Source organism: Drosophila miranda, chromosome XR, assembly GCF_003369915.1.
Source record: "Drosophila miranda strain MSH22 chromosome XR, D.miranda_PacBio2.1, whole genome shotgun sequence".
NCBI classification, from domain to species: Eukaryota; Metazoa; Arthropoda; class Insecta; order Diptera; family Drosophilidae; genus Drosophila; species Drosophila miranda.
In genome coordinates this window covers 29,523,016-29,545,103 of record NC_046674.1, presented here as the reverse complement: position 1 = coordinate 29,545,103, position 22,088 = coordinate 29,523,016, and the positions used below count along the sequence as shown (strand labels likewise).

Below are 22,088 nucleotides of genomic sequence, written 5' to 3'. Positions count from 1 at the left end.
TAAATAAATAATTATAGAATTTATGAAACATAATAAGAACATGAAACCAGGGACCGTTTGGTTTTTAAATAGAAAAATCATTCACTTATATGTAATGCACCTTGAGAACAATGATTCACAGCAAAATATTATTTTAGTACAATCTCTGCATCGTCGCCATAATTTTCTACGGGTTTCTTCAATGATAATCAATGGGTATGAGTACTTTTTTTGTCCAAAAAACTTAAACTCAAAAATAATGATTATTTACGATTTGTTCTTTAAATGTTTTTACAGCACAGCCTATCTGTTTCTATCTTAACCCATTTCGGGGTCATTAGGTGCTCAGGGCTCTACGGGTAAGGCGGATCACCTCCACACAAAGTCTACGAAGATTTTCCTTACCATAAGTAGGCCTTGATTTGTGTGCAGAAATCATTATTAGCATTGGTTTCTGCTTTCTCTCTCTCTTTCTCTTTCTTGTTTGCTTTTCAATCGAGAAAAAGAGAATTTATTCTACTTCATAAAACATCTGTGATTTCCTTGTAGAGGGCATACTTTTTGGGCATTTTGTTGGTTCCATATCTCTCAGAAACTAGTGCTATAAACTCTTTCCCCCAAAAGGACACATACGCAAATGTCAAAGCATTAGCATGGGCCTCTCCATGTATCCTCTCGAGAACCTAATCCTTATCGTCGACAACGAGCTGGAACCATATTTGTGGCTCATATTCACATGAATTATGACCTCGCCGACTCTGACGGGTGGGGAGGGGGGCATCTATCGTTATTATTATTATTATTACTACAGGGCCACGGCTGGCAATTAAATTTTCCCGCAGAGAGAGATAGAGAGAGAGGGAGTCCTGCCGCATTGGTATGCATGGGACACTAGCTCGGGTGGGGGGAGGGCATAGAGGAGCCAACGGGGTCACCATTTGCGGTTCGGTTCGTTGGCCTGGCTAATTAATGTTATCGCATTTCATGCATCACTTGCTAATAGTTATCGACGAATATTTCACTGTCTGGCAGAGCATACTTCAAGCGGCATGTGGCATGCGGCATGTGGCATGCGGCATGCGGTAGTACTCGTATTTGGTTTAGGATTTTCTTCTGTGCCCGGGTATTATTTAATTTACAGGAGCAGAGGCTGCGCCCACCGGATACCAGTTACCGGATACCAGTGTGGGAGAGCGGGGAGTCCCCATCCATTCGCAGTGGATAAGTGGGAGAGTGGATTCTCGGAACGAGATTCATTCACTTTAATTTATGGGTAATGTCAAAGCAATTGCCGTTGATTGATTGATGGGTGGGGCTGTGTGTGGCGCAGTCATTGATTAACTTGGATTAGAGCTCTGCTCAAGAGAGGGCCGTCGACCGTCTGACCATCTGACCATCTGACCATCTGACCATCTGACCATCTGATTAATTGCTGGAGAATATTTCACACATCAAAAGCCGCGTCGCAGGTTATTAAAACTCATTAGAAAGTCAGTCGCAACCCTAACCGGAACCGGAACCCGCAGCCCGACAACACACACAGAAAACAATGCCAAAAGAAAGGCCAAGAGAGCGGTCCGGGTTAGGGTCCGGGCCGTAATTAAAAGCAGCAAATAAAAAGCACATCACAAACAGAGAGAGAGAGAGAGAGAATGGGAGAGAAAAAAGTAGGAAAATAATTACCGGCACCCGGAAAAACGCTGCTCCCCGAGATTTTTCATCTCTTTTGTATTTTTACGGACTACACAGACTACAGAGTATTTCCCGCTGTCCGAGAAGCCCGATGCCCGATGCGAGGCGAGAGAGAGAGAGGCATAACAAAGATTTATGCCAGTGGACAGCCGAAAGGTAAAACATAAATTTGATGCGCCTAAAAGTGGAGTACGGTGTCCGCCGGAGTCCACAGGACTCCCAGGGAAGGATACTGCGGAAAGCAAAAGTATTAAAGCGAAAAGTTTATCCTTCCCTGCTCCGGAATTTGGCTAAAACTTTTCTCACTCTCCTTCCGACGGATTGCCACCCGAATGGCTGGTGCGGTTGCATGATACGGGAAATTCTGCGGCTGCCCCCAAAAACCCTCAATCCCCGCGCACACACACACTCGCACAACATCCTTAAACTTTCTCTCTCGCAGAAAAAAACAACAAAAAATTTGCACAACGGAAACTTGAGTATTTAGCCGTAAGTGGTAATAATTACGACTCCGGATACGAAGCCCCGGGCGGAATATGAGAGTTAAGAGACTAGAGCTGCGGCCCCAAAAATGGCCGACTGCATGCAAGTTAATTAAGTTTAATTGGATTAAAATTATACAGCAGATCCTCTAGCTCCTTTCCTGTGATATGGTCTCTGCGATGGACGCACTGCAACACTGGTCACTGAAAAGCCGAAAAAGTACGAAAGTGTGCATCAAAAAGGACAACTGCAGTCTGCCGCCTCAAGGTTGAGCCGAGGAATGCAGCTGGGCCCAGAAGTAGCCAAAAGTACAGCTGGCGCTAAGCGGAAAGACTTTGGAGGGAAAGTATAAGTACAGTTGCTTCAAGCAATGACTACATGTACAGTCATGTACATCCCTGCATTCAATAAACATTTGCAGGAAGTACAATTGCTCCGTTCAAAGAGTGTTTGATCGAATTTCCCTCTGAGAGAAGCCAAAAGTACAGTTGATGCTAAAATAACATAGCTTCCAGCACACAGCATCTGTGAGTGAATATCTATAAGTCCTTACTCTGGGTACAGTTGCTGCCAGCAAAAATTAGTTGCCTACAAAAATCTTCGGCGAAAGTACAGCCTCTGCACCCCGCCGCCTCCTCTGATGGAGCAGAAACTTCTCTAATCAACAATTGTGACGACGAGTGAGAGGGGGAGCACCTGGCAAACTCCATTCATTCTCTGCCTCTCCCTGTCCGTGTCACTGTTCCTGTCACTGTTGCCTGTTCCTGTTCCTGTCAGTGTCCTGCCATCCTGCACTGCTTTATAATGCAAATGGAAAATTCTATTAGAGTCAGGCAGCCCGAAAGTATGCTTCATTTAATTTACGAGCCAATTTTCTAGCTGCAGAGCCCCGCAGGAATGTTGACAAATTTCACAATATGTTTTCTATGGCACAACATTATTAGGGCCTCCCTCCCCAAAACACTCCCCAGTGCACTATTGAGAGTGGAGCTGCTGGAGCTGCAGCTCATTTCATGAGGGGGCCTTGGGGCTCCAGTCTGTCAACGCGCGCAAAGTATGCTTTAATTTTATGACACCAACAGCCCCAACAGCCCCAAAAGCCCCGCTCTTTGGGCTTTTTATTGAAATATTATGCAACAAACTTGATGAATTTTCCCAGCTACGAGGAAAAGTTCCAGCAACTGCACGGGGACTAGGCATTAAGCAGAACTTAAGACTTGAACTGGAAGTAGAAGCAGGCAGAAGCCAGGAGGCAGGAGGAGAATGAGGAATGACTCTTGGCCCTTTTAGCATTGTATCAGGTGTTTACCAGGAGGAGGCCCTGGCATAAAGGAACAGCAACAGAATCAGGACAAGGACCAGGCAACAGGAACAGGATGATCACCAGGACCAGGCCCAGAGATGGAGACGAAGACAGCCAAGACGCTGAGGCGGCGACAACAAAGGCAAAAAATATTATAATAGCAATTGAGAATTGCTGATGAGCCATTCGTCGGCACAAGCATGGAGCGGGGGCACTGAGGCAAAGTCCTGCCACTTTTTGGGGAAACTGTCAAGTCACAGCATACACACAATGCAGCAGAGAGAGAGAGAGAAAGAGAGAGAGAGAGAGAGAGAGAGAGAGAGAGACTCTCTTTGCACAGGCCCCCAATGCCGAGGGAGCTTTTTAATTATTCAACATTGTTGACAAAGTTTCAACTGCCTTCGAGGGAACTCTCCCTCAGACACAGGCGGCACAGCCTCTCCACTTCAGCCTCAACACAATATGATTTGCTGCTTGAGCAGTCAAAAGTTTCCATAGAAATAGGCAACAAAACAATAAAAAAGGCCAGCCCAAAGGAGCCGAAGTTTCTGATACACTCTTCAGTCTCCAAAACGAAGAAATAGATGCGGGTTTCAGTTCATAAGGTGAGAAAATGGGTACAATTTAGAGAGCATTCTTCTGGGGAATAACTTGGAGGAAACAGCCCTGAAAACTTACGGGATTAGGAGTCGAAATCGAGCGTCTATCGATTGACTATCGGGGTAGAAGCAACCAAAGCCAATCCCCAATTTTGTATTTAAAAATAAAAACAGAATACAGAAAATAATAAAGGAAGAAAAGGCCTTGCCTTGAAAAGAAATTAGTAGATTGAAAACAATCGACTTTTAATCGATTTCCATTTGCAATCAGCGATTAAAGGAATTTTAAGAGAGAATCACAGAAAATCAACTGGAAAAAAAAAGAAGAATTTCATAATCAAGCAAGCAATTCACAAATCGATATAAACATCAGCAAACTATGGGGATCGAACCCCACTAAAATTCCGAAGGCATAATTATTCCACACCGAAAAGAACTCAAACACAAAACAGCTATCGAAATCTCACATAAAGGTAAGCCCTGATGTACCCTGAAAAATATACATATGATACGATGCATGCTACCGATATAAAAGCTATTTCACGGAATGTCAGAAATGCTGGTCACCGTCACAGTGGGGAGTGGGCCTGCTACCTGGCCTGCCTCCACCTCATTCAAATGGAGCGCACTGTCGTTGCGGATCTGGCCAAGGTCTTCAATGCCACGACCTCACGTGATCAATCACAACTACGGCAGGCCGCTCTCGGATAGGTCCCACGATGTGGCCAAAATGATCGTGTTGAAGGCCAAGGATCAATCATTGTCGATTGCATCACAAACTTCTTCAAGGGCGGCCTCTCCGTAACACGTCGACGGCGAGAGCCTGACGAGCGGCACCGTCCCCAGCTCTGGACTTCTTTGCTTTCGAGGCACGAAGCCCCTTACTGTTTTAGGGCTGCTTTGGAGTGCTCATAGCGGATGATTCTTGAGAAATATTTCCTCGGATGATTCTTGAGAAATATTTCCGAGAACAAGAAGTGATTCGTAGAGAAGTTCCACTGTAATCGAATCGATTAATCGGCTTGAACGAAGGCTCTAACAAATGTTCTTCCATTCAATTACTGAAGTACCTTGTGAGTAGTGGGCGTGGGTTCCGCTTTCGGGGGACTGGGGCTCCTCCCTGGAGTTCCATTTTATCGTTGGTCATTAGACGCCAATGACACTTTTATGCCCCTTTAATAAACTTCAGGAGCGAACTCTCTCTCTTTCCCTCTCTCACTTAATGTTCTTAAGCTGAAATCCTCTCTGGAATGCTGCCACAAGTTTATCCGGAGAATAGTAGAGGAAGGGACTCCAGCAGCGGCTGTGTTTTAGCTGCATTAAGTGCTGAATAAAAGTATGCTAAATAAAGTTGGCTTTTTCCATCGATACATTCTTCCATCGCAGTAGAATTACAATCGATTTCTCTCTTTAAAATCCTTTAAATCTTCCGTAATCAATTTGTGGGAGTCCTGCCATCGTTACAATGAGTGTCCTTCATTGCTGAGCTTAATGCCAGGCGACCAAAATGCCTCTCGACTGCAATTTAATTCCTTTACAGCCGCCCCCAACAGTAGGAGGAAAAGGAGACTCCACAGAGGGTTGAAGGCCTCCCACAGAGTGACCAAAAACCAAAAAAGCTTCTGTTGCAACTGCAGCCTCAGCTGCTGCATCGTCGGAACATTTTTGGGACGACAACGCGCTTCAATAATTCTGTTTGCCCACGCACACCAAACGGAGGAGGCAAACATGTTTCGAGTGGCTTTTGCGGCGGCATGGAAGCGAAGACAAAAAAAGGGGTAAGCAGAAAGCAGTACCACCAAAAAAAACGAAAAAAGAGAGTCAGATAGGGGATCGAAGCGTGGAATACCCCGAAGAATGGTTATGGAATCTGAATTTAAAGCAGGAAAACTACGAAAACTTCCGATGAAATGAAGTTCCTTTTTTCCAGCTGGAGAAAGGGGGTAATTTTAGGAAACGGATTGAAGAAGGGATTGAAAATTAATGACAGAGACAGTGAGAGAGTGTGGGAAACGACATTATGCACTCATCCATTGCTGTTTCCCAGGAATCTGTGCTGATGGACATACCCATTGAAGGTATGGCACAGGGTATGCAGAGACCAATGCAATTGTTTGCCCATTGGCATGCCCCAATGCCCCCATGCTCCACAAGCCACACAACTTCGTTGCAAAGAGTCCAATGCCACAGAACCCGAAAGTCAGACCAAATCCAAGCAGACGATAGGAACGGAACGGAATGGGCTGACGTGGAACGGAACGGAACGAAATGGGGAATGGAATGAGCGAACTGGCAGACTGCCTGGCGACGAGGCAATTATCGATTAAAAAAATAAGTGCAGTGCTGCAGAAGCAGTGCCCGCCAAAAAAGGGAGCACTAAAGAGAGTCAGGACGAAGGCAGGAGAGGATGTGGAAGGAGTAGGCTCTGGGGGGCGTGGCAGTGCACTTTTTCTGATTAACTGTTGCATAATTTTCGGCGCTGCGGCGCTTTCCTGCTGCTGTTGCGGTTTTCTTTTGTGCGCGGACGCTAATTGAATTTGCATGACAAATCAGGCCACTCACTCGAATGAATAGCGTATAGCGGTGAATGGTGCATGTGTGTGTGTGTGTGTGTGTGTGTGTGTGTGTGTGTGTGTGTGAATGTATGCATATGAATATGAATACGAATATAGGGGGAACAAAGGCCAAGGGAAGTAATTGTGTGCAAAAGAAGCAGCAGAAAGGGGAGCAGGGCGTTCAGAAAGTTACTTAAAAAGAGCACCAAAAAAAAAAGAAAAGATAAAAGCAAGAGCACAAAGGAAGAGAAACCACACGTAAAAGACATGAAAATGCATGTGTGTTCAAAAGACGATGCTGCAGCACGATACCTTTTCCACCGACAGTTTTCGTGGAGAACGAATAAACCAAAGGGAACGCTCAAATTTCTGGAATTTCTTACAAGAGTTACAGATAAATTCCGTGGAATTTCTAGTCTTCCGTGTCACGCGTCATGCAGCAGTGGTTTTCGGTCGGTAGAACTGGGATATTTTCGGGGCTTGCATCCCCTGCATCGGTGTGAAACCGCCCTCTTTTTTTCGGGCATGGCCTCCGCATCCCCACATCCAGAGACACATCCGCCTCCTCCAAACAATGAGGCCTTTGTATGCCGCAACGCGTTCGCCTTTTCTGTGCCACACACACGACACACACGGATACAGGACTCATACGTGGCCCCATTGTTTGTATTGAGATGAAGAAGAGGAAAGCAAGGCCCACAACATCAGGACGTCCGTCTGTCTCCAGTCCTGATGACGGGAGGCCGTGGCGGCTGTGGCGGCGGCGTTTTCATTTGCGCGTTCAAATCTAAGAATAATAGCCGCCTTGATTACATTCACGCCGCTTTATGACGAGCGGCTGAAAAAATAAGAGAGGTGTAGAGTGGGAGGGGGTATCGCAGATGGGGGAATGTGTGGCACAGTGGGTGAAAGGTTGGAAAATCAGGCAAGAAAAAGAAGTCAGCGAAAGAAACTTTGAGCTTTTCGGTGTCTCAAAAAGGAGACAATGCATTTAATAATTGTTCCTTGTTTTACCAAAGAACACTCCTCTCTCTCTCACACAGAGTAGCTTAGCAGTAATGGGTGAAAGCAGTAACACCAGTAGAGGTAAAGGTTTCTATGTGTGGAAAGTCAGAGAGAACTCACTGCTTCTCTGTCTCACTCACTCAGGAAGAAGCGCTAACCAACCGATGGGCACTGCCGCAAGACTCGTTAGACCTCGTGTAACCGAATCGATCGTAGTGATTGAACTCTTACTATCGTTTGAGATTTTCAAAGTAATCCTAAGCATTTAGACGGCTCTTTCTACTATTCAGAATCATTTCGCCCCACTGTGTGGCGTTTTCCGGCGGCACACAGGACCTTGCGTCTTCGTGTATGCCCTGCCAAAATGAAAAGAAATGAAATTAAGTGGCATGTTGTTGCTTGTACCACGTCTGAACGTTGAACGCGGGGGCCGGGAGCCGTGCAAGGATGTGGGAATGCGGCCACGCATGACCAGCTTGCAATCACCACCCGCGCCTTCCGGAGAGCCCCAGAGCCACAGAGCCACAGCCACAGCCACAGCCACCTCCACAGACACTGGGGCGACTGAGGCGTCTGTCACCCACTTGAGCCCCTCACTGTAAGCCTGTTAAACATTTCGAGTGTTAATTGTGTGCGAACAACAATAACAGACGGAATGGGCTGGGATGGGATGGGATGGGATGGGATGGGATGAGAATGAGTGGTATTTGGTTATGGATAGAGAAGGAGAAGAAGAAGAAGCAGGGGCTCCCCGACAGGCGGGATGTTGTGATTGCAGCTCCTCTTCTCTTCTTTAAAGGAGTTCACTGAGCGAAAGAAGGGCCTCTTTTCGGATTGATATCGAGGAAACCCCTTCCGCAAAACCCTTTGACCCGTTTCTTCTTTGAATTTAAGTTGAATTTTTAAAAGTATAGTCTGGAGAATTCGATTTCCAGAAAGGGTTTTTTTCTGGCAAAGTTCTCTCCAAACAGAACAGCATGCATGCCATCCTTCTTGGTCTTTGGTCAGACTTTATCGACTCACCTGCAATGAAAGAAAGGAGAAAAATTCTGCCTTTAGAAGAGTATTTCTATAGATCACAGATCACAGATCACACATACGCCAGCCCCAAATGGATCAGAAAAAGATTGAAGGTTTGTTGCCCAGTTATATTGGGAAAGATCAATGTATGAGTGGATAAAGCCATTTCCATATCTCAAGCTGTATAAAAACGTATTTTTTTGAGACTTTAAGGGATAGAAGAGCTTGTGGCACACACAATTCTAAAGCACTTTTGTGCTTATGGGAACGGCCAAAGGGTCAGATATCCGATCTAGCGGATGCACCGTTGGCAGCCCTGCAGAGGAGGAATCCCACTCCCCACGGGCGAAGGGCCACGAGCCGCTGAGTCAGCCGCGTCACCCTCACGGGTTGAATAACAATAAAACAAATACCCAACAATCAGCTTAAAATAACTCGTTTATGGATACTTTAAACCAACTTTGGACACATCTTTCTCCAAAGTGATCTACAATGACACAGAATTCCAGCTAAAGAAGATCTTTGAGCGCTCTTTCCTTTCCTTCTCTTCCAAGGAACGAGAGTCCTGCCATTCAGCAGCGATTCCCATTATAAATCTCACCACAATCTCTTTGCTTTCTCTGTTGATAATTTGCATTCCCCTTATGATTGTTTCCTGTATTTTTCCATCCACTTCAACTTCCCGTTCCCCTTCCAATTTTCATTTCCATTTCCCCCTTTTCGCCTTTCAACATTTTACATTCGCATTTCCATTCCCAATGGCGAATCAATTTGCGCTTTACATAAAAATCAACAAAAGATCTCTGAAGTTCGAGGATGTTCGTTCCTGAAGGATGCAAAATGGGAAAATGGAGTTGCCGGATGGCGAATGGCGAATGGCTTCCGAAGGATGGTCTCCTCACGAAAATCACGGCACATAACCCATTAACCCAACGTTGCCCAACTATGCATGCGAAATGAATGGCGACGACGACAACTACGGGTACGATTTCCATACAATTTTTTTGCATTTCCTTACCTGGTCTTCTCCGGTTTCCCCCCGGATCCTTTTCCGTGTCCTTTCTCTTGTTTATTCCCCTTACATTTCCCTGTTTATTCCCTGCCTACCCGAGCTCGGGGAACAACATTTACATAATGAATTCATATGTTTAATAAAATCTACACGTGAACATGAATATACACGACAGCACGAGAAGGAGCATGGGCAAGGGCAGGAGCAGGAGCAGCAGTAGAGAGGGAGAAACACACAAAAGGACAACCTGAATCCAGTGAATCCTGTGAATCCACGGAATTCTGAATCTCAATGCATGGAAAAATAGCAGCGGCAGCAGCAGCAGCATACAAAAGTATGCAGCACGCAAAAAGAAGGAAAAATAGTATTCCAGAAAGGGATCGGATCGGATGATGGCGGATGAGGAGGTTTTGGCTGGCAGGTTTTCTTTTTGAATAGTTTGACGATGACAATGACGATGACGCCACCATTGAGGGCACGCAAGCGGAGATGGGGGGGGGAAGCGGAAAGAGTGCCTGCCCGAGGAGTGGCATGGCGTCACTCTGCTGTTTGGCCAAATTAAAATCATATTAAATTTGCATATTGCGCCAAAGTGTCGTCACAAAGTGTTCACTCTATCTCTCTCGCTCTCCCTCTCCCTCGTTTGATGATGCTCGAAACATTGTTATCGGTTATCGGGTTAGCGGCAGATGTTGCATAATGGACTACGATACAGAGTGGGGGGCTGGAGCCGCAATTAAATTTCAGAAACGAGTCACACTTCCGCGGTAGAGATTCCTAGAGAGGGCATCATTCGATGGGTAGCTTTAAATAATCGATTGACCAATAAAACTGCGATTAATAATCGCATGGCGGATATGTCTTGTTCACACCAATTATCAACCGATTGTTGCGTGGCAAATCGATCGATAGAATATTCACTGCAAGTCCAGTGATGACTGTACTTTCACTGCCCCCACCCCTCTGGCCCAGATACAAACACAAAACTTTTCAACAAATTCTCGACCACAAACTGTCCAAAAAAGCACAAACAAAACAAAAGTTCAAATGACCCAATCTCCAAAAATAGGCAAACAGAGAGACAGAGAAAGAGAAGGAGAAGGAGAGAGAAATATATGTAGAGTACATGAGAGAGAGAGAGGGGTAGAAGTGGCCGGCACAAATGGTGTCTGAAAGGAAGAGTGACAGGGAAAGAAAAATCATTTTGACAGCTGATGGAGGTGGGAAGACGGGGGCTAAAAGTTGTCAGAGCCCCCCCACACATAAACCTAAAGAGAGTGAAGGAAAAAGACACATATATACAGAGGCACAAGGAGTGGGAGGGACTGCGACACATCCAATTGGCAATTGTGATAAATTGTACTTTTAAGCATTTTAAACCCCAGACCCCCAGACCCAAAAAAAGAACACAAACACATACGTAAAAAAGGGGCAAAAGTAAGCCTTCAGGATCGCGTCAGTCCCTCATCAATGGAAAGGGATATCCTTTTTGACTTTTGACCAGGAATTTTCCCGCCTTTTCCCCTCCCTACCTCCCCATCTCAACGGTTTTTCGTTTCGCTTTTGGTATGTTAAAACTACTTTACTAATAATGCCTCAATTGTGCTTTCATTCCTTTGGGGTTGGAAGATGGGGGGCTAAAGACATCCCCCCCTCCAACTGTGTTCCCCCCATGTTCCCTGCTCGGATTGATTTTCGCCAACTTCTCCTGGGCTCTTTCTTCAGGATTTTCCCTTTTCCTTCTGTAGTATCTTGAGTATTAATCCTAATTGAAGGGAAATCCCCTGATGGACACGCACATGGCCAGGGGAACGCTGGCTTGAGTGTCAACCCTTTTTTTCTTTTTCTTTCGTTTTTTTATCATATTTTTGTTTTGAGTCTTGGATTTTACGGCCTTGTGCTTTTTTGTTTGTGTTTTTATTTTTTCCTGGTTTTGTTTGTGGCTTTCAATTCCGTATTTGGCCGACCTGAAAAGTAGACCAAGGATTTTGGGGATATAGAAACTGTCCCTTCACCCCCCTTGACGTCCCGTCCAGCCGTATTCTATCCCAACCCCGCACTCTATTCGATTTATCTCTCTTACTTTCTATCTTTATATCTCTCTTTGTGTGTTCCCAACACGTTCACTTTCTCTCAGTGTTTCATGGAAATCAAAAACCGGTAGAAAGAGATGGCCAAAGCAAGCATAAGAAGGGGATAGCTGGAAAGTGCAAGCCTGAAAGAAAGCTGCGTATTTCTAGAAGCAGAGAGGGGAAAGCAGCTTAAAGGAAAGCCCTATCCGAAGCAGTTTTGTTGCTCTACCTCCTTCTCCACAAAAGCAAAGTACCCTCTTTTTGCAGGGTATGTAAAAGTATATGCGGAAAGCAGCAGAAGAGTAGAGCCAGAGGGTACAAAGGCAGGAGCAGCCATCACCGATGGAAAAGCCAAATAAAAAATGCTCAAATAGACATTTAATGATTCCCCATTGTCATTACATAAAGGTGACTTATAAAAACCTTATTTCACAAACACACAACAAGTGAGAGAGAAAGAGAGAGCAGTAGCAGCAAAGGGGTAGGAATAGGAGCAGCAGCAGCTGCAGGATGAGGATGGGGTCCTGGGTCCAGTAATGGAGGATGTGGCCATGCGGGTGTGAGCTCACTTCATGGCACAAAGGCATTTCATGTCGGCTAACGAGCACTTGGGGCATAGTACACGGCCCCAACCCCCTACCACTCCCAGAACCCCCCAAAGAGTCAGGGAGAGCGGCTACAGAGGGCGAAAGAGCGAGAGTCTAAGCCACAAATGGAATAGCTACGGGGAGGGGAAACACATTAGCACCTGCCCCCGAACTTTCACACTTTCTGAATATTACTAGAAGCGCATTCGATCACACTGGATCGAGGGATTGCCTTCCATGCGTCATGGACATGCAATACCTTTTTTATCATTTAATTGAAGGACTAGCCACACTCTCTAACCGTACAGTATGCAGAACATGTCGGTCTTCGGCTCCTCAGGAGCCAGCCTTTTCATTTGCAATATTTTCTCACAAAAATATGCGATTGTATGCTTTTCTCATTTTCAGCGGTTGAAATGTTTTGTTTGGTTTTTCGGCTTCTGTTTTCTATTGTGGCTACAGCGTGTTCTAGGGTATGGGTGCACACGTATTCCCACGTACTGTGCGTGTGTGTGTACCGAAAATTGTGCGTTCATTTTTGTTTCGAGTTTTCAGCAAATTGGCGAGTTGACCTGGCCGCCACAAAATAAATGAGGAATGGGCCGGATGAGTGGGGGTGGGTGCGACACAAAGTGAAAGATAACAGCTGGTCGGATTTATTTGGATACGTAAATATACAAATTACAAGAATAAAATTGCACATTTATATCCATCGTTCATAGAATGAACGACTTCTTTGCTGCCGAATTATAAACTTTGTCAACAAATTCATTATTTTATTATTCATTATTCGATATTTGTATACGTATTCATGGCGTTGGGATACATACATATGTATGTATATATTTAGATTTTGAGCCCCAAATAACTTATTTATCATAAATAAATAAAGCGATTTACTATATAAATATATATGTATGTATATGGAATTGGCTTATAAACATATTTCAAATCACTTGTCATTCCAATGGGAGTGTACATGCGTGCCGCACCTTGAACATCCTCATGGGCAGAGTTCTAGTGTGAAGTCAATTATGAAATATCGTTTTTTGCATGAGGGTATTCAAAATTGGGTGGCAAGCTTCTTTAAGTACTCCCAAATGGCGCTTATGATGGAATGACCAAAACAGCGGGCGAGTCCTCTGAGAAAGACAAGAGGATCCCTTCACCAACACTCACTCATTAAGCATACGCAGGTCTCTCAGTATAAAATAGTTTTGGCCCGAAATTGTATTTTCACCCGCTCAAATGTGTCTCACAGATACAAATGACCAACACGTTAATTCTCTAAAAATCGCGCTCCATCGGGGGTATCTTTTGTAACTGTCATCCTTGTAATGTTATTAGATATACATATATACAACACAGAGATAATGTAGTTAGAACTACAGCAGGGAGTGACATTCGAGTGTATTTTTTTTTGTTGCTTTAGCAATTGAGATGGCGGTTGGGTCTTGCACCCTAGTTATTATACTACACAATACAACGTTCCAATACCATGCAATAAAATATACAAATGTGTAGGGATAGTCCATATTTATGTTTATACGACTATATTATACACAAATACATACACATATTACCGGAAAACTCTTTGCTTGTACACACTGTGCACCTTAAATACCCTAATGGACGATGATTCTTATGCGAAGTCTTGAGCTCAGAGACTATAAGAGCTAGAGCAACCAAATTTTGGTGGCCATACTTCTGTGTATTTCCAAATGTTGCCCCGCCATCACTAAGGACAAATATCTGTGGCATCCATAATTTTGAAGATAATATAAAACCGAAAATTCAAAATATAAACAATTGACATTCCGATTGCCGAATCTGGTTTAGACCGGGTCAGAAGGCACAAATGAAATTGTCGTGACTACGCAACGCCCAGCCACGCGCTGACTGATTCTCTCTCTCTCTCTCACACACTCTTCTTCGTGCAGTGTGCGGCATCTGGCGGAGGGGAGCGAGATAGCAACACACATACTGACTGAGTATCGGGTAGAACTGTTGAGTCGCGGCAGTAGCAGCGACTCACAGCGTTCCCCTCGTTTTTTTCACTTTTATTTGGTCACACTATCGTTTGGGAGTATAGCTTCCATAGTTTATCTTACTTCTGAAAGACCTTCTTGTAGACACATTAAGACAGATTTATGTTATCTATTCTATCAATTACTTGATTGATTCCCAGTGATTCTTGTTAATTGAATAAGTTTTTCTTGAATCTGTGGAAAGTACAACAATGAATCTTCAAAGCATACGTCTTGCTGGTCACACTTTGGGGTTTTCCTTTCAATTATTTCAGCACATTCGAACTTGAATCGAGTGTTCATGGGAGCGGATATCATACTATAGAGTTCTTCTCTGTTTCTCCATTTCGGCGAATCTCTTCAATGGACTGTGGAGAGTGCATTGTCCTGTGCCCATTGTCCTGCGCTTCTTTTGAAAATCTTTCACAATCTTTCGTTTCGTTTCGTTTGGCTTGCAGCAGAACTTGTTCGAGGCGCTTCAAAGTTTTTGGTTTAGTCGACGAAGTTTTGCTCCCCATAAACGACACCACACCGCGAGACAACCACAAGTCGAGTTTTCACTCCCGTCCCTGCTCCTCTTTTCTCGGGTACTCTGTCTGTCGTTTTTCGGCTTCCCCATTCTGCTTTTGTGGACGGTCTGTTTCTGTGTGCTTGTTGTTTTGTCGTGTGCTTCGGATTCGATTTAAGTTCCGCTTTGCCTATTGAAAGTTTACTTTTGTCTTGCATCTTCGGCAGTCATTTTTCTTTCGAGTTTTGGCCTTTTCCACTTTCCCTAGGAGCCGGGAACTGCTTTCGCATTCTCTAATTTCTCCGCTTTCTCGGCTCTCTCTGTTTTTTTGTTTTGTTTTTGGGCTCTCCTCGTTATGTCCTGGCCATGTTTATCAGAAATTGAAGCGACTGGGGGAGTCGATTTAGTTGAACTTTGATTGTCAGAATTTTCCAACTGGTTTGCCTTGGCTCTCTCTCCCTCTCCCTCTCTCTTTCCCCTCTGTGGCCCAGTTTTTTTGCGGGTCGAATGGGTGGTGGTGGTTCGCCAGTGGTTCTGTGTTTCTGTGGTTTGGTTAAACAATGAAATGTCTGCATATTTGGCACCATTATTCAAATTGCCAGTATGCACGCGCTTCGCCTTCGGGCTGTGTCGTTACCCGTGGAAGTATGCCACACAGTAATCGAGCAAATGGCAACAGTTTCAGCCGCAATGGCGCCCCTCCCCGTACCCCTGTCAATTATATCTGCCACAAATTCAATGCAGAGTAGGCCCCAGTGCCAGAGGTGCATGTACTCCCCTGTTGTAGAGGACAGCAATGCGACATCCGCAGGTGAAAGCGGCGAAAGAGCCGCAACCGCAACGAGTGTTCCACTGCACTGGGCGGAAAAAGCACACAAAAGCCTACGAAAGAGCCTGCAAATATTTGGCATACAACAGGGTTTTTGGTAGATAATAGCTATTGCCAGAGGCATTCCCTTTACAAATGGCATGATCGTATTTCATGAACTGCGGATTGCAAAACTGTAACGAGAGCTGGAACATGCGTGTGTGCATCGACAAAAACGTTTCGCTTGGTGGGGCCGTAGCGGATCTGCAAGGATATCTCGCAGGTCTCGTTTTCGATCTGTTTTGAAAGAAGATCTAACCGACTATTAATCCTCACACATCCAGACATCCGGTTATCGCTCTAAGAATCTTCTTCAATACTTCTGGATGGCTTATGGATAGATTCCTTATTTATTGTGGGTATAATGCTGATTCTAGGGAGATATATTCCCGCTCCCTTGGGCATGTGGTCGTGCTTCTTGAAGGATACATTCCCTCTGCAGAGGAACTTCAGTTTTTTCCTTCAGTGTCGATCCCCCTGGGGCACGTGTCGAGTTCATTATCGCCCATCGGCACACACATGGCATACATGGTGGCAGCTCTGGCACCGGCTAGGGTTGCCACCGCCGTCATTCGCATTTGCATTGGCATTTTCTATTGCCGACTTCTTTGTCGGTTTTTGGGGCGCATTACAATTTAAATTGTTCGCATGCGGCCGGGCAAAACTTGTCGCATATTATTTATGAGCCACGACCCGGGCCCTCTTTCTACCCCGGCAACCTCGACCCAGGAACAGGAACAGGCGGACCCCTTCTCCATCTTTTCCGTGTGTGGCCAGCCTTAAAAATGTTAAACAAACACAAAAAAAACCTTGCATACATTTCGCAGTGGCCCCGCAGGAGGAGCAGGAGCAGGAGCAGGAGCAGAAGCAGGAGCAGAACCTGGAAACCTGGAGCCGACCACACGCTGTGTGCGGACTAGGCTCAAGATTTATGGCTTTGCGACAGGCGGGGCAGACAGACAGAGGGACGGAACCGAGGGGGACAGGGGCATGGCAGTGGACAACCAACAGACAAGGGCAAACAGAAGGAGAGAGACAGACGGACAGATAGACAGACAGCTAGGTAGAAGGAGGACCGACACGACAGCAGGACAGAGGGGCCTGCAGCCTTAAAGAACTGCTGTCCACAAAAGAAAACTTCCAGGAGGAGTAGCGACCCAGGGAGGTTCCTGCAGAGTCAACCCCTAAACTAAACTTTGAGCTCCACCAACAGAAAGCAGCAAGCTTCCATTCATTCCAGAGGCCTTCACGACTCCGAAATGTACACTAAAAATCTGTATTCTTGTTTGATTGAGAAGCTATCAGAGTAGCAGGAATCAGAAGATGTTTAAGCCCCCTTTGATATAAGGGGTTCTCCAATGGACAGAGATCTTCTCTAAAAGAGAATCCCCCCAACAGGCTGATCGCTTACCTTTTTCAGCATATCATCGAGCGAGTCGACATCGAGGCCGGCATAGTTGTTGTTGAATTGGCTGGAACAGTTGGAAGAGGTGCTCGTGTAGCGTTTTCGACGGCCCAGGGCCGGGGAGTTGACCAGCGAACTGGGGCCGCTGGACCCGGCGTATCCCAACGAAGCCGCAGCCATCAGGGGATAGAGCGAGTGGTGCGGACCCAGGTGGGGAACATGGCCCATGTGGTGGGCTCCGGCAGTGCAGCAGACGGCCGGGCATCCCGCTGGATGTGGATGCTGCTGCTGCTGCTGCTGTTGCGGGTGTGGATGGCTGCGAACGGCGGCCAGGGGCGAGGGCGGAGCCGTGTGATGCAGCTGGAAGGGATGCAGCTGGTGGTGGAGCGGGGATCCATGATGCATGTGGTGATGGATGTAGCCCCCAGGTGATCCGCCACCCGGCGAACTGTTCGACGATGTCCCTGGCCCAGCGTTCTCTGTGGCTGCCGCGGCAGCTAGTCCGGCGCCTGTGGTTGTGGTCGAGGAGGAGCACTCAATGATCGTGGTGGTGGTGGTGGTGGTGCTGGTGTTCACCGTCACTTCCATGGCAGAGGTGCTGCTGCTCGTGGGTCCTGCACTATGGGGCCGTCTCGAGCACTCGCCCTCCCGCGGCAGCAGCTTGGCTCCTCCTCCATTGATTTCCATCGAGAATCGAGAGTTCGTCACACTTTTCACGGAATTATTCGCTTCGCTTAGGCTGGGCGCACTGTCCGGCCCATGGCACTCACTTTCTCTCACGCTGGCGCTTTAAATCTCGCACTTCTGTGGCAAGTGGAAAAAGAATTTGTTGCAACACACACACATGCACACACGCACACACCCTCTCTGTTTGTCTGTCTTTCTGCCATGCAAATTTATGTTGCAATTGTTTCTTTTTTAATTGCATGCTGCATACTTTTAGGCGTCGCGACGCCCACGTGATTAATGGCCCCGCGGGAAACGCGCCCAAAAAGGGTTGGGCAACGGACATTAACCGCAGAAACAGATTGTTTGTCATTTGCCATTTGATGGCGACAAAATCGAAAATCATGAATCCCGTGAATCCACATGGAAAATGGCAATCGAATGTCATAAAGAAGATAAATAAATAAATTAAATCTGATTCCGCAGTCGCTTCGACTGTTGAAGAATCAACCACAAAAAATTTCGAAGAGTTTGAGATGTGTTTGTATATGTGTGTGTATGTATGGGAAGGCACTGCCATCGGTATCTGTTCACTTAAGGGAACTTTCGTGCAGCCAATCAATCGAAACCGAATGGATAACCAAATTTCAACCAATTTTTGACAGCATTTTGCAGGAAAAACAAGAAAGTCCTTCTGGAAGAACTGAACTCTCAGAACTCTCAGAAATAACAAAAATACCATTGAAAAAGAACAATAAATGCCAATTATAAGTACACTGAGGAAAACTAGTAAATATTTATCCCTTTTAAGTGCATTGCAGACAGAACAAATGATTGCTCGGGTTAAAACAAAATACATAATAAGTATAAAACCATAACGTATCGGTGGCACACACGTTTTGAGTCTCCCCACACGCTGCACTGAGGCCCCAGACGGACGCACTGGCGCTGGAAATTCACAACAAGCAGCAATCAATTCCGTAGCATAAATAACTCAATTTCTGATGGAAGGAAGGAAGCGAAGCGAAGGAGCCAGGCAAGGCAGGCTAATGCTGTCCGGTCATCAATAAATTCTGCTTTTTCCCTGAGAAAAGAGGGGAGCAGGAAGATAGAGCGGAGAGAGATGGAAGTGGAAATGGAAACGGGAACGATGGCTCTCTGAAGCTTTAGCTAATTAGTGGCTAAACCTTTTTCGATTATGCGGCCAGACATTGGCATGATTTGAGCCCAGGAATACCAGGGATATATGTATATCTATACAATAGAGATAGAGAGAGGATAGAGATCAGATATCAAGTGGCATAGTGGCCACAGTCCAGAGCAGAGAAATTCGATGCAACAGCATGCATGCATGCAGGAGGCGGGGGGCAGGAGGGAGTAGTAGATGGTGTCCTGTCCAGGACATGTCCGTGTCCATGTCCATGTCCATGACTCCTGCCGTCTGCTGCTGCTGCTGCTGCTGCTGCTCCTGCTGCTGCTTTGGGGTGTCTGAAGTTTTGTATCGTCCATTTAACAATGTGTGCCACACAAAATGCATGATGATGATGATGATACATATACTGCCAGGACGGAGGCACGGGCAGGGCCAGGGGCAGGGGCAGGGCCTCTGAAAAGGTCTCTGTGTGTGCTGTGCTGTATTTGTGGCAGACATGGAGCCAGTGGCCAGTGCCAGTGGCCAGCGCCAGTGCCCAGTGCCCAAGAGTCGCCTGGAACTTCAGCTGTAGTTCTTGTAAGGACAAGCCGTTTTGGAATCTATATGGCCAGGCCATAATTCACTGGAGATAATATACATACGGCTCCCACTCGCTCAACCCTCGCCCGTTCTCCTTCTCTGTCTGCTTGTGGCATGTGGCAGACAGGCTGGGAGACGGGAGGCACGAGGCACGAGGCACCAGGCACAAGGCATGCAATTGCCTCGACACACACACGAGACACACGCATACACACATCTGTGGAAACACCCGGGGAACAACATACACCATAATGACACCAGCTTGAAATTTAAAGGGGGCAAAATCTAGACGAAAATCAGCGGGAAAATCCAGCGATTCGATCAATTGAATTTCGATTTTGGTCTCAATTTCACTTTCTCGCCTTAGCGATGCTCTAAAGAGCATTGAGCATACTAATTTCCCATAAGCGAATAGATATCTTCAAGCGTTCTTCCGAATTTCAAACAAAAAAAACCAAAGGGAATCGAAAGCGAATCGAAAGCCATTTCACTCAGTCAATCAGACATTTATATTTCGGAACTTTCGGGGAAGTTAAAGTATAATTTAATAAACAATTCAACAAAAGCGTACAGGATACAGATCCGTTCTATTAAATTTGTGATTTGCCGTTCGAAAAGCCCCACAGATAGCCAAGACAAGTCCTGGAAATATTTCCATCACTTCACTTTCCGAAAAACACATTCAACATTCTATGAAACACCGAAGGCACTTGCCACACAAAATGAAAGACAAACAAGTGGAGGGCAGGCCCCTCTTTTCCTTTTCAAAAATGTCTTCTCTTTGGACACAGATTTTCGCGCCCAGCAGCAGAACGAGAGCCCATCGAATGTGACAGAAACAGAAAAGAGTGTGTGGAGAATTTCAGAATTTTTTTGGTGGGGAATTCACAATTTTCACAATCATATTCTATGGGCAAAAAAAAATATTCTAAAAAATATATCAACAAACAAAACTTCACTTGTTATTTCTTCAACGAGACGGGCGCCCCACACGGAATACGCGATACGGATGCAACTAGGATATGCGAGGATATGCGAGTATATGGGATGTGGAATATGCGAGTACGGAGGAGTCTCTTTCCCGCGGAGCACGCAACGCGTTACGCAGCCAAAGACAAACTGATTGCCGTGTGCCGTGCCACGGATGTGATTTACCGACGCACACAGAGAAAGCAGAACAGAACACTGCCACACAGACACTTTCGCACAGAGCATGCTGCTCTTGGCCCGACTAACAGCTGGCAGGGCCTGCGCATGTGTGTGTCCATGTCCGTGTCCGTGTCCGTGTTGAGAATGGAAATGTGGGGAAAAGTGCTGGAGGAAATTCTCCACTGAACAAGCAGCTGGCAGCTGGCTGGCAGAAAAGAACGGTTGCAATCGGAGCGCAGGTCCTGCGTCCCAGAATTTTACACACATTCAATATCGAAAGCGCGTAACCACTAAAAGGATACCCCGTACATAAAGTCATCCATGTCCAGACAGAAGACATGCACACAGAAAACAATATCCGATACGATACTTTTTACCTATCGAAGATGGAAGAGCAGCTCTCCAACCGACATGTTTTATCGACTCCACTACTTAAAGGGAAAGAGTCCCTTTGAAAGATACTTTTGAAAAACCCTAATGAAACAGTTTCGGCTACGATTACTGACAACTAAACGTTGCAGTGATACAGAACTATACAAAACTAGGCGCCTTAAAAACTAAAAACTATTTAAAAACTGAAAATTCGGATAAAGCAGAGCCCAAGTGTAAACTACAGCCCGTCCTTGCCCACAAGCTCTGATCTGAAATGAGGCGTGCCAAACGGATAGACCCTTCCCGCAATTCGAGCACAGGGTAAGCCTCAAAGGAACTTCCCTTTTTGAGCGCCAAAATCAGGATTTCCCTTTATTTAGGGGGACATTTGTTGAATGGGGAACACTCGTGTTCGTCTCGTGGTGGATAACGGGGTACACCATTCGGGCCTGCTGATTTCCCTGCGCCACCCGAGCACCACCCCATAGGCCATACACGCCGTGGAGCGCCTGTAGCATACTTTCCTGCTTTGATTCCTGTATTTGGTACATTAAAGAGGAGAGCACGCTGGAGGACTTTCTTAAAGCACTGCCTGGGATCTCCCTTAACATACTCGACTCCCCTCTCCTCCCCTCTCTCCCCCTCTCACCCTCTGACTATCTCTCGCTCTGAGTCCCCGCTTAACCTTAAAGCGGGGGCCTGACAGACCAAAGCAAGTTGGCCACATGTTTTTTTCCGCCTGCGAATTTTAATGACTTGCCCCTTCCCCACGCGGGCACTGCAGGAGCCACCTGCCAGCCTACCGTCCCGCTCCCCCCCTTGCCACCTACCTGTATGCGAGCAGTTCGCGTTGCCAAACATGTTTGCATTTGAATTTTAAATTAAACGTCGTCGTTGTCGTTGTCGGTGTCGGCCCCGTAGTCGTAGTCGTAGTAAAGCGATGATGATGACGACAACATGTCAACATCAAACCAGAGAGAAGGATGAGCAGCAGCAGGGACCCCCCAACGATGAGGCAAGAGGCAAGAGGCAGGGGACAAAAGGATCAGAAAGG

General features: G+C 46.1%; 1 protein-coding gene across 10 annotated transcripts in view; it reads right to left on the bottom strand.

Moving 5' to 3' along the window:
- The window catches only part of LOC108151729 (uncharacterized protein CG43867), a 127,357-nt gene that overhangs the window by 67,045 nt on the left and 38,224 nt on the right, over positions 1 to 22,088 (bottom strand). For 2 of the 10 annotated variants that reach the window (XM_033386144.1, XM_033386145.1), the window contains exons 1-2: positions 20,473 to 20,570; positions 17,122 to 17,919 (exon numbers count right to left, since the gene is read on the bottom strand). The exons of 7 other annotated variants lie outside the window; for them this stretch is intronic. In XM_033386144.1, the coding sequence (XP_033242035.1) occupies positions 17,122 to 17,802 (681 nt within the window). In that variant the 5' untranslated portion in view covers positions 17,803 to 17,919; positions 20,473 to 20,570. Of the gene's footprint in view, positions 1 to 17,121; positions 17,920 to 20,472; positions 20,574 to 22,088 lie in introns of those variants that run through there. One more of the 10 variants, XM_017280522.2, reaches the window with a different exon arrangement.